Source organism: Ursus maritimus, unplaced genomic scaffold (assembly GCF_017311325.1).
Source record: "Ursus maritimus isolate PB19 unplaced genomic scaffold, ASM1731132v1 scaffold_7, whole genome shotgun sequence".
NCBI classification, from domain to species: domain Eukaryota; kingdom Metazoa; phylum Chordata; class Mammalia; order Carnivora; family Ursidae; genus Ursus; species Ursus maritimus.
Genome location: NW_024426885.1, coordinates 15,643,360 through 15,656,914, shown reverse-complemented (window position 1 = coordinate 15,656,914; position 13,555 = coordinate 15,643,360). Strand labels below are relative to the sequence as shown.

The window sequence follows — 13,555 nt, the reverse complement described above, 5'->3', positions numbered from 1 at the left end:
GGAAAACGAGTATGCATTGACAGGAATGTTAGTAAAGAGACCAACCTAGCAGAAGTTGAAAGCCGTTTGATCTTATTTTAAAAATGTATTGCTAAGTTATGAAGTATTGCAGTTCTCTCAGTAATAGCGTTTCTCTAGCAGTGGTCAGCTTGGAGGTAGCATTGGCTGTCTAGATTTGGAAGTTTTGCATCACTAAGATGCCACCAGTAATTGTTTTAATGTTGCAGTAGAGTGCAAATTTTTCATGGAAAAATCCTCATCATATCATGAGCTACATCTGTCTGAAAAAGAGTATGAAGAGAATACCCATCTGAGGTGTGTCTTTATGGACCTCTAGGTGTTGGGGAAATTCTCTTGAGTTCTGTAGCTCTTCTCTGCTTGAGTCTAGTAGATTCTAGTCTGTTATTTGTGTTAACTTGGGGATCCAGGTCCCACTGAGGTTAAGACTGTCTTGTTGTGTTGATTTTGAAACCTGAATATAATATTCCATGCTGTCTTTTAATTTCTGTTCTGGTGTTACCACAATAATTCAAAGCACATTAGGTTTTTTAAAATATTTTTTAATAAAATCAAATGTAGCATGTATGTATTAGAATAAAAAGTTTAAATAAATTTCCTACAAAGTGAAAAAGAAACACTGTAATTTCTTTCCATTGACTGTGACCTGAACAAGTTATAGAATATTTCTGTAATTATTGAATATGAAATACATAAAGTCATCTATGAATATGAAAATCCCAAATACTGAATTTCAGTGTGTTATAGTTTTTACTTGTTAAAATTACAGAAATATACTTTAATATTATAGTAATAACATTTTATAGGTAATAATATAGTTAATAATAATCTGTCGGAAAGAGTATTAAACAAAAGCTGAAAACATGACTAACAGACACTGAAGGCTTTATGTCTTCATTCAGATTTTCTAAATCATTGTTTAAAAAATGCTTAGTAATCCTGGTATCCTTGCTCTGTATATTCTTTTTTTGCACTGGCTTATCTTTAAAGTCAGACTCCTGGGAGTGTTTGTTTAAAAGAACAGAGAAATCCTAAGAGCAGTGAAGGGAGGGAAGGAGACAAGTAAGTACAACTGTACTTGGGGACAGAACTGAATGTGAAGCTGTGGATTTTATGCCGTACCATAGAACAGTTTTGAAATCTGGCAGGTAAAGTTTTTAATGTGGTTAACACTTAATAATCTTCAATACTGCATTAAGTTATTAACAGTCTTTGATGCCTGGAGAAACTTAAGCAACTTATGGATATTTTTCTTTTCTTTTCTTTTTTTTAAGATGTTGTTTTTAAGTAATCTCTACATCCAAGGTGGGGCTTGAACTCAACCCCAAGATCAAGAGTCACACATTCCACCAACTGAGTTAGCCAGGCGTCCCCTTTTTTAAATTAACTTTTTTTAATTAAAAAAATTTTTAAATGATCTATTTTTTAATTGAAGTATAGTTGACATTCAATGTTATATTAGTTTCAGGTGGATAACAGATATTCGGTGCTTACCATCTGTCACCATACAAAGTTACCACATATTATTGACTATATTCTCTATGCTGTACTTTTCATTCTCATAATTTTCTTACTTTACAACTGGAGGCGTGTACCTCTTAATCCCTCTTGCCTATTTTGCCTATCACCACTTATCGTGGTGAGCACTAGGTAATGTGTATTGTCAAATCACCACATTGTACACCCGAAATGAATAACATTGTATGCAATTATACTTCAGTTAAAAAAGAAAAAAGAACTTATCTTGTTTCTCCGCTTACCTTCCGATCTCCTCATTTTTGAATACTGCAGTACTATTTCTATAGCTAATGCAACGTTTTTCTCAGGTCTCCTAAAGGCTATAGTAAGAACCAACTAAATGTGTATGAGATGGCTGGTTAAGTTTTGGAGAAAATTTGGAGAAAAAAATTGAAGCAAAAGAAATGTAGTCTTAATATTCCATAATATAAAACTTTCTCCCTCTTTATCTCATTAATGTGAATTTTATTCATCTCAACAAGGTAGAATTTGGCATACAAATACATTTTGTTAGAAACTTTTTAAATGGAATTTTCAGAACTTTCAATGCTGTGAAAACAGCATGTATACTTGTGTGGTTGTTTTAGTGTTACATTTTTTATTCATTTTTGGCAGATAAAATAACACAAGAAGATATTGAAGGCATTCTACAGAAATTTACTGGGAATATAATGCAGGTACCTCCCCTGTAAGTTCCATTATTGAATTTGAATAAATGTTTAATTTTTATTTTTCAGTGTTTAACATCACTTTAATGAGAAAAAAAGGGGGCTTCCTTTTATGTATGGTGAGGCGCGTTTTAGTCTGATATACATATGATCAAGTAAAGGTGAGCCTGATTTAGGTTGCAGAGCTTCCAGCACTCTCTGAGGTAGTGGAATGTGGCTTCCTCTGTCTCTGGATGTGGCCACAGCCTGACATCTGTGCTATTCCATTGTTTATTGGTTTTTCTGGTTCCATCTGTATCCCTCAGGGCAGCTCTGGAGTGCAGAGATGTCAGTCTTCCTGGAATTGCTGTGAAGAGACCAGTCCAGGCTAGTATTGGTGTCAGAGCTATGATTCATAGTCCAGTTGGTACTCTTTTCCAGGTCTGGGGACCATTTTTTTAGGCCCAGAATCTTATGCTTCACAATTCTCTGCAACAAATGAAACAGATGAGATTTATAATTTATTAAAGTATAAGAATATTGAGTACAACTTAACCGTATTTTTTGTGCACATTACCATTTCAAGCAAATTGCTTCTTATTAAAAAAATGGCTAAATTGTTATGTGTCAGGAGAAGTACTGACAGTTCTTTTAGAATTTAGTATTTGTTTGTTTGTTAGTTTTAAGTAGACTCCATACCCAGTGTGGAGCCCAGTGTGGGGCTTGAACTCACGACCCTGAGATCAAGATCTGAGCTGAGATCAAGAGTTGGACACTTAACTGACTGAGCCACCCAGGCATCCTTAGAATTTAGTTTTTATGTTTTACTTTAAAATCTTGATTTTTTTCAGGAACACTGAAATATCTATAGGGAAATGCGTCTTCATAATTTTGCCTCAAATAAAAGTTTTAAAAATTTTGCAGGATATGAATAAATGTTTTTTTATCATTGTTAAAATAAATTGCACGTTTATATCTGTTTATAAGAGCAGTTTTAGAAATTTTTTCTCCGTTGATTATCCCAAGGATTTTGTGGGCTAATAAAATTTTATCACACAAAGCTTAAGATCTGTTAAGTAGATTAGCATTTTAGAAATAATTTGTTAACTTTTATGTGAAAATGAATATTATTGTATTGGAAGTTGTTTCAAGGAAATATAGCAGAGACCACTGTGACCAGAGGCCTTGTGCCCTTAACCTGGAACGAGGACCAGTGAACACGTGAATAGACCACTTCCAGAGAGAAGGTTAGAGTAAAATTGACAATATTGTTCATTGGGTAGCAGATTGAGCTTTAGCTTCAATCCTGGCACCATCATGGAGTAGATTAGAAGAAAAACATAGTTCATATTTAGAAAGATTCAATTTAAGGGCTGCTGGTCCTTCTTTCTTCCCCTGCTGTAATCTGGAGTTATTCACTTTCAGTCTTTCTTAATCTTGTCTCTCTCCTTCACTCCGTCTCTCCCTCTCTTATCTTTGCAAGCTATTCTGCATTAAAGAAGGATGGACAGAGACTTTCAACCTTGATGAAGAGAGGCGAAGTAGTAGAAGCAAAGCCTGCCAGGCCCGTTACCGTATACAGTCTCTCCCTTCAAAAATTCCAGCCACCATTTTTCACATTAGGTAAGGTGGAAGAATTTGAAATCATTTGTAGTTACATGTACCTTCATTCTGCATTTGGCTGCTTTTGGGTAATTTAATGGATCCCTAGTAGATTGGAGATTTTTAAAATTTGAATTTAAGTAAGGTTAGGATTTATTAACACTTTTTTTGGTAACACATTTAATGAAAGTACTGATAGCTACGTGGAAGTTCAGAAATACTTTTCTAAATAGGCTGAATTTTTTGTATATCGTATTATCTTCTAAAGTTGGCAGTAACATACCTTTGATCTCTAATTGCAAAGAGTAGATACGGGTTATATACTTCCAAAATTTTATATTTTGTGTTTTATTATCTTATGGATGTTTGTTCCCCCATTTTGGCTAGTACCTGGTAGTTTACCTTCAGTTTTAAAATTTAAATTAATTTGTCTTTTTAAAACAAAGCATTTTTAGTTTTTTTTGGACAGGAAATTTTAAGAGCGGAGTGATTATTTCTCCCCTTTCTATGTTACCTGCAAGTTACTGCTAAAAATCCTGATAATATGGAAATAATGGGTAAGGGAAAAATGTATTCTTGGACATGCGATAAATTTTAATTCAGGTTATCAGTTTGAATTTATCTATAAATCTGTATTTGAAATAAATTTAAAAAACAAAAAGTTTGTTTCTGTGGTTTGGAAATTTTATGATCTCCTAGTCACGAAAAGTAGTAGCTGAATCATGAACATATATGAGCCGTGAAGAGTCAAAAGTTGTAGTTCCTCTAAATTCCTAGGCTTGCTTAAACTGCTCTTAATTTCACAGTGCCCACTAAATAGAATTCCCTTTAGAAATAATTTCCCCAAATTTTTTTCCCTCAACTTCTGTTGCTTTGACAGACTATTTAATGTATATAAAGTTCCTATAGAATGTGGTTTTTGTACAGTTAAAAAATGAAGTCACTTCTTTCCTTTAGTGTCCTGACTTTAAAATGTTTGACAGATAATGAGAAAAACATACTAAAAAATGCTTCATTCCACGAAAATGCAGCAGCTGGGTTGGCACAGTAGATATTATCTATGAAAGGAAGAGAAACTTGAATTTTTACAATTGCATTTAAGTTGTAAACACTTATTTTGTTCACTTGGAGGTTGTAATAGGCCGAAAGAGCTGTCTTTTCACCAAAGTCAAATATAGTGCAAGAATGTTTATATACCTGCTTTGAGCCCAGTGCTCATTTTTATCTTAGCAGTGGCCCCCAGCCTTGAGCTGATGGGGAAAAAAAAAGAATTAAAATCCCTAGGTAGTGAGTTTTGGTTAATTCCCTCAAGTGGCTTTTTTTGTATGGTAAGACTATAAGCAGCAGGAATGTAGTCCTTTTGTGTGGAAATTCAGCATATCTTGTGGATGAATAAAAACAATCCAGAGTCTTGCTCTTAACCAATAAACGTGTAATATACTGTGTTAAGAAGATGTTTAGATATGCATTCACTCTGGAACATTGTGTAATTTTAGTTATTTTATGATTTCTTTAGGAATATTTCCAAGAGAACATTTAAATAGACTGAGCTCTCCATGTAGTATATTTTCCCAAACATAATTACTGTCCCTGATAAGGGGTTTTTGTTTGATGTATTTTTGAGTGTGTAAATCTGAAAATATCTTAAAAATCTACAGCTCCTGAGAGCAAAGCTGAGATGTCCAACTATTTAAAACCAATTAAGTGAACAAGGTGTACAAATCTGAAAATATTTTTTAAATGCACAGCTCACAATAGCAAAGCTGAGATTTCCAACTATTTAAAACCTATTAGACGAACAAGGCTGAAGTATTAACGTTGGTGTGACTTGCCAGTTAATTTAAAATGTGTTCATGAGTTTCTGCTGTTTGCTCTCTCCACACTCTGACTTTTCAATCTCACAAACACATATGCTATTGGATGAATAATTTATGTTTTAGTGCATAAATATTTTATCACTCGATTGTTTGCATAGTGCATTTTTACATTTGTTTAGGGGCATCATTTCTATGTAAAGTGGATTTCATAGGAGGTTAGCAATTTACCATGTCACTGTTAACATTCCAGATGTTGAATGTGGAGGAGGTTTTTATATCAGAAGCTTGGTCAGTGACATTGGCAAAGGTAAGCATTAAGATGAATTATGAATTATCATTTAGAGAGTAATATTCTTTTTTGATGGGAAGAGGGAATTTTCTATTTTTCATATCTCTGAGTGCTGGCCTTAGGGAGTTGTACTCTTGCTGCCTTCAGCTTCAGAAGCATTGAAGGTTTATGGCATACAATTATCAGCATCAGCAGCTGCCGTGAAATGCTTGTAACAGGAGTGAAAGAAAAAGGAGCAGGAAATGAAGATGGGGATAATCAATGTAAGAACCAACATTATTTCAGATATAAAATATTTTATCGCAAAGGGGTAAGATTAAAAGATTTATCCTTCTAAGTTACTTTCATTGATACAAGTAAAAATTTTTTAAAAACCGGAAGCCACAGTCTTACAAACAGCTGGAAAGTTGTGGTTCCCGCTCTGCCATTTGCTGGCAGCTGTGGCACTGGACAGGTCAGATTACCTCACCTGCAGATGAGGGGTATACTTACCTTGTGGGCTTGCTTCATGGCTAAGTAAGAAAAGTATTGCCAGTTCCTTGTAGACTTTAAAGCAGTTTATAAGGTGAGTTACTAAATATTATTTTGCTACTTTATCATTTCTTAATCTCAAGGCTCTTGGTTCTTAGATTAGATTATTACAGTTTTACATTTGAGGTGGTTTGGAGAGGTTTGATCAAGATCTTCTGTCATTTGAACATGATCATGACTATGAAATACTGAATCATTTGCCCTGTGGATTTTCTTTTCCCTTTTTGTTGCTATAGAGCTCTCTTCCTGTGCCAATGTCCTAGAGCTGACCCGAACCAAACAGGGACCATTTACACTAGAAGAGCATGCCCTTCCTGAAGACAAATGGACTATTGATGACATTGCACAGTCTCTGGAACGTTGCTCATCTCTTCTCCCAGCAGAGTTGGCACTTAAAAAGTCAAAACCTGAGGAGTCTAATGAACAAGTTTTGAGCTGTGAATATATAACTCTGAGTGAGACAAAGGGAGAAGATGATGTAATTAAGACATCTTAAGATTGGTTTGGGATTGTCGTCGTTTCTTCGTTGACATTTGAATCCTGTGTACAGAATGACAAGCTACGTGCAAAAGACAAACAACTATTTCTTTTTTTTTTTCCACATGATTTTGTGTGTGTGTGTGTGTGTGTGTGTGTGAAGAAAAATGTCCATCATTTACAGTTTCTGTGGTGTACAGTTAATCTGCTCTACATTATAAATAGCCTTGCAGTTAGTTTTCAGTTCTTTGCCCTACTACGAAATGTTCTTTTAGGATGTTATCATGTTGTTAGATTGGATTCAGGAAAATCAAATCTTCTGATTTGATTTTTCTTCCAACTCTTTTCCTGGAAAAAGTTGAACACGTTTTCTAATCAATGAAAAAAGAAACATGAGCTACATGTTTCTTTGGTGTCACAAAAGTGAATGTAAATTAGTGTTACTTTGACTTTATTTTGGCTTCCTAGTGGCTCTATTGTATTGAAATTCTTTATGTTTGAAAAAGCCATTATTTAACTCATGTTTTGAGGTTTACGGTTATTAAGAACATTTATTTGCTAAGGCTGTACTACCCTGGTAATAGGTATGTTTGTTTAGATCTTGGAAACTAATAAACTTTTATAATAAATAGTTGTAAATAAATTATTGCTGCTACCACTAATAGAATGTAAATAGAAGACTAATAATTAGATTCACCTCTACCATGAGTGCAAAGGACAGCCCTGTGGCTTATATTTTGGCAGCTCTGTGATCTTTCCTGATGACTTCATCAACAGTCAGCCACCCTGTACCAAGTTATTAAATAGTGTAATTTTTAAAAAGTAAGCTAAAGAATGTGTCTTCAATTTAGAATTTCTTTTCTCTATTTTTTAGTATTTATATCTCTACAGGGCATTTATCCCCATGACATTGGTTGTTTTTTCTTTTCGGTTTTTTTTTGGGGGGGGGGTTAGTTTGCTGTTTCAAATTATATTTATAGATGTTGAGATAGCTGCCCTGCATTTCCAGTTAATCTCTCCTGCTCTAAATATTTTAAAACAGTTATTCTCAAATGTTTTCTTTTTTCTTTTTCTTTTTAAAGATCACATTCATTTATTTATTTGAGAGGGAAAGAGAGAGCAGAAGCACAAGATGGGGGAGGCAGAGGGAGAAGCAGACTCCCTGCAAGCAGGGAGCCCGATGCGATGTGGGGCTCAATCCCAGGATCCTGGGACCACGACCTGATCTCAAGGTAGATGCTCAACCAACTGAGCCACCTAGGTGCCTCTCAAACATTTTCATTCAGATAGCTTACTGAAAGTTCCAGGTCCCTTTTTAACATAATTTTGAAAACGTGGTCATGTTACAAAATGGCAAATTTCATATATAATGAGTGCTTCATATTTTTGTTATGGGAAAGGAATATATTACGTGGTCAGTCTTTAGAAATGTCCAAATCCTGCTTCATCGATTCAGATAAATATAGTTTCTAAGGGAAGAATAGTTGAAAATTTCATAAATAGGAGTTTCTAGGTTTTTATGGATTGCTTTTCTTTTAAAAGTAGTTGTCTCAACCTCTAACTCAAAAATTTAAACATGTAAACTAATGGGATTTTATTTGTAGTTAACCTAATATAAATTCAATATGAAAAGTTCTGTGCCTCAATAGAGCATTTTCATCATATTGGCAACATATTTTATTTATTTATTTATATTTATTTATTTTTTTAAGTAGGCTCCATGCCCAGCATGGAGCCCAACGCGGGGCTTGAACTCACAACCCTGAGATCAAGACCTGAGCTGAGGTCGAGAGTCGGACACTTCACTGACTGAGCCACCCAGGTACCCCTCGGCAACATATTTTAAGTGAAAATATGAAAACTAATACTAAGTATGACGCACAAAATGATAAGAAAAAGAGTTAGCTATCTTGATGCCGTAACATAACATACCAAACACACAGTTATAAGTTGAAAGTTTACAATTTTACTTATTCGTATCTCGTGCCCTGCGGTTTGCATCGGCTGGACGTGGCAGTGGCTACCTCTGCCTACTACAACCGCACAGCTTATAGGATGTCTTCCTGCACTGCCCGCTAAAGTCCAAATAGAGGAAAATTCCGGTTTCAGAGAACAACTGGGCCATTCGTGCCCTCTTTCTTAACTTAAAAATTGGCATGTATAATTTACTAATGGAGAAGAGTAGAGATTATATCTTTTTTTATATTGAAAATACTGAAGGAAATTTTGCCAAATGGAAAAATGACCCATAAGCCTCACCATCCTGATGCAGTGACCTCAGAGGTTTAATTTTGTATTCCTGTTTTCCCATTTTTTGTTGACGTGATTGCAGTCTTGACACCTAGATTTTTCTGATTGACTGTTTTTTCATTTCATGATAACACTCATTTGTATTTAGTTTTGATAATTATTATTTTAATCGTATTACTTCATTTTCAGTTTATTTAAGCCATTTCCCTATTGCTGAACACTTAAGTTATTTTCAATTTTATTAGGATCAATTTCTGGGAATGGGATTATTAAGTGGAATAATAAGAACAGTTTTATGGCTCTTGATATGTTTGCCTTATTACTTTCCCAGAGAGTTCTAACATTTTACAGTGGCACCCTTTGAGTATATCAGTTCATTAAAAGTTTACAGCTTTGGGTGGGGGTTTTATATGTTGTTGCTAATTTAGTAAGTATAAGAGTTCAAAATTGCTCTTAGTTAAGCTTTGCTGTGACTCTTCCGTACACTTTGTTCATTTATAGAAATAAATGTCTTAATGGTTTCTTGATATATTTGTATGAGTTATTTATGCAGTAAATATTTGGTAGAAGTATTTTCATGGCCTGTTGTCTTTTTAATTTTCATTTCATTTTTCATTTTTGCTACATTTGCTAATTAATTTTAGTAACTGTTCCCCTTTTATAGTTGTCATATTTATGAATACAAATAGTTAAAGGTTTTTAATTTTAAAATATTCTTAGCTGTCATAAACAGCTGAAACTGATCAAGAGACTCTGAAAGGCTCAGGGCTCATCGATAAAACATCTGTTTTCTTCCGAGAGGCTAGTATTTAAGTACCAACTATTTTGTTTTTTTCATTATGTAGTTCTAGGCCTGAAGTTTCATGATATGATAAAGTTGTTTCGCCTGTAAGAAAAAGAACTTCTGGAAAATGTTTCAGCCTGGAACATACCAAATTACTTAATTTTTACACTTTAGATTTTTTTATTTCTGAGAAATATTTTTGTCTGATAAAAGTTATCAGAGGTGGTCCAAGGATTATTTTACTTTTGATTTTAAAATTCATGAGCATAAAATAATACAGAGTTTCTCTCTGCTAATTCAAAATTATAAAATTTGAACAAGGGCTAAACTCATATTTTCTTATACTGACTAGATCTTTTCTTCTTAAATACTTGAATTAGTACAAGCTACTAATCCATCATCAGAAATGATTAATTTTGTAAAATAAAATAAAATAAAATAAAGAGTACTTTATATCAGGTCTTCAATACATTTTATACTCCTGACCAGTTTGAAATTTGTATCAGACTTACAATGGGCACTTAGAGGTTCATTTCAATAGTGAGTTTTTCTGTTTCAAAGGAAGAAAGTAATTTACCTTCTGTCATTATGTATATAATAGAGAAAATGTAATTCAAAAAGCACTCTGAAATGTTGAAAAATTTAAATAGAGGAGTATAATAGATAGTTTATGTATTGAAATCATTATGATGGCCTTACAGTTAAATCTGTAGAAGACTTGTCTTAAAACTATTTCTTTACATTATGTGCGGACAGCCCTAGTCTGGCCTAATCATTAAGTGTCATTTGTTAAACACTTATTACAGGGCGTTTGAATCAGTAATGCCTTCATATTTTCAATTTGAGTTAAATTCTATGAACAAGAATATTTCAGATTGCTATTGTAAATGGTGATACCAGCAGGAGAGTTGAAGTCAGAAATAACTATTTTCTTCTTATCCATGACTCTTAAAATATAACGTATTAAGATCATTTCTGTCTCTACTATTAATCAGCTTTTTGATCCAGGCAAATCACGTCCATCTTTTGGGGCCTCAGTTTTCTTATCTTTGAAACAAAGGGCCGGACTAGTCTAAGAACTTTCCCAGCTCTGAAATAGTAGACTTCTGAATACAAAATAAATGTGTATTTATTCTGTTCAGAAACTCATTCCTTGTAACCTGAATTTTCACGTTGTTCATCAGATTCACATCCTTCGTCTCTTTGAATGTTGCATCTCTTCCATCCAGTTGTCGTACTAGATTTATGTCTTATCTCCTCATTTTGTTTTATGTGTCTGATTACTCTTTCATATTTTCTATCTCTATCCCTCTATGCCGTAGCTTGGGGAATTTCCTTGAATCTTTTCCAGATGATGAATTCCTTCTGCTATTTTAGTTAACTGTTTACTTATATATTCATTTTAATGATTATTGTGTTTTTAGAAAAGTTCTAGAATATCACCTTTTTTTCAAAATCCCTCTTGTGGGTTGTCTTGTTCTTTCATCAGATTTTAGTTTAAATATACATATATATTTAAATATAGTTTCAGTATGCATTTTTTTTACTTTTACTGATAATATCTATACAGAAAATTGCGTATACCATAAATGTATAGCCTGATGAATTTTCACAAAGCAAACACATGTGTAACCGCAACCAAATCAAGAAACAGGACATTACTAGTCTACCAAAAGCCCTCCAAAGTTCTCTTCCAGTCACTAGCCACTGACCCTCACCCCACCACCAAGGATAATCACTTCTAACATAGATTATTAATTTGCTTTCTTGCTTTATATAAATAGAAGCATGCAGTATATACTCTTTGATGCCTGACTTCTTTTGCTCAAAATTACATTTATGAGATTCTGCCATCTTGTTGCCTGTGGTTGTAAGTTATTCGTTCTCATTATTGTTTAGTATTCCATTGTGTGAATATACCACCCTTTATTGATTCTACTGAATGATGGGTACTTGATTAGCTTTCAGCTTTGAATATTTTTTTAGTATTCCGTTATATTTCACTCATTCTGTCTCATTTTTATATTGTTCTGCTTCTTTTAAAAATGTCTTAGTGTTTGCTGTAGGATTTATGATATACATCTTTAATTTATCACACATTACCTTCATTGTAGCACTGCGTATATTATGTAGAAACTTTACAATAGTGTATTTCCTTTCCCTATCTCCTATTTTTTAGTGCTTTTTTCCTACATCTTACTTTAACATATGATATAAACCCTATAATATATTGGGCTTTTGTTGTTGTTCTTTGTTTTTACTTTATTACTTTAAACCATGGTTCAGCAAACTTTTCCTGTAAAAAACTTGATTGTAAATGTTTTAGAGTTGGAAGGTATATGGTTTCTCTTACAGCTACTCATTTTTGCCACTGTAGCGTGAAAGCAGCCATAGACAATACATATAAATGAATGGATGTGGTTATGTTCCAATAAAATACATTTACCCTCATGTTGTAGCTTGCTGACCCCTGCTTTAGACTGATAGTTATCCTTAAGAGATTAAAAATTGTTAAAAAAAAACTTTTATATTTCTCTAGGTCCTAGTGTTCTTCATTTTTCTTATGTAGAACCAAATTTCTACTGCTATCATACTTCTGTCTCCTGAGTAACTTCCTTTATTTATTTATTTATTTATTTATTTATTTATTTATTTATTTTTTAAAATTTTATTTATTTATTTGACAGAGACAGCCAGTGAGAGAGGGAACACAAGCAGGGGGAGTGGGAGAGGAAGAAGCAGGCTCCTAGCGGAGGAGCCTGATGTGGGGCTCGATCCCAGAATGCTGGGATCACACCCTGAGCCGAAGGCAGACGCTTAATGACTGCGCCACCCAGGCACCCCCTGAGTAACTTCCTTTAGTATTTCTTTTATTTTTTATTTTTTTGAAGACTTCAACTTATTGAGAGAGAGAAAGAGCATGTGAACAAGGGGAGGGGCAGAGGGAGAAGGAGGGAAAATCACAAGCAGATTCCCCAGTGAGTGTGGTAGAGCCCAATGCAGGGCCTGATCTCAGCACCCTGAGATCGTGACCTGAGCTGAAATCAAGAGTCAGATGCTTAACCAACTGAGCCACCCAGACACCCCTAATATCTCTTTTAGCACAGGTCTGACAGCAATGAATTCTCTCAGCTTTTATCTGAAAAATGTTTATTTCACCTGCATTTTTTGAAAGCTATTTTTGCTGGGTATATAAATCTGGGTTGGTTAACCTTTTTTTTTTTTTTTTTTTCCCATCCAGCACTTTAATGATGTCATTTAATTATCTTCTGACTTGTGTAGTTTTTCTGGCTACTTGCAAGGTTTTATTTTTTGGTGTTTAGCAGTTTGACTCTGATGTGTCTAGGTGTGTTTTGCTTTGTATTTACCCTTTGGGCCTCTGAATTTCTTGCATTTTTGGTTTGTTTTCTTTCATCACTTTTGGAAAATTCTCAGCCATTATCTTTTTAAATATTCCCTGGGACTCAAATTATTGTTATATTTACCATTTGATATTGGCACACCGGTATTGGATGCTCTGCTCTTTCTTTAAATTTATATTTCAGTTTGGGTAATTTTTAATGACCTATTTTTAAGTTCACTGATTCTTTCCTCAGTCCAGTATGCTGACACACCTGTTAAA

General features: G+C 33.9%; 1 protein-coding gene across 1 annotated transcript in view; it reads left to right on the top strand.

Moving 5' to 3' along the window:
- Nucleotides 1-7,727, top strand: part of TRUB1 (TruB pseudouridine synthase family member 1) — a 35,642-nt gene extending 27,915 nt beyond the window's left edge. Inside the window, exons 5-8 of the mRNA XM_008684881.2 lie at nucleotides 2,152-2,224; nucleotides 3,667-3,806; nucleotides 5,853-5,909; nucleotides 6,659-7,727. Coding sequence (XP_008683103.2) covers nucleotides 2,152-2,224; nucleotides 3,667-3,806; nucleotides 5,853-5,909; nucleotides 6,659-6,918 — 530 coding nt within the window. The 3' untranslated portion in view covers nucleotides 6,919-7,727. The remainder of the gene's footprint in view (nucleotides 1-2,151; nucleotides 2,225-3,666; nucleotides 3,807-5,852; nucleotides 5,910-6,658) is intronic.
- Nucleotides 7,728-13,555: the final 5,828 nt, after the last annotated feature.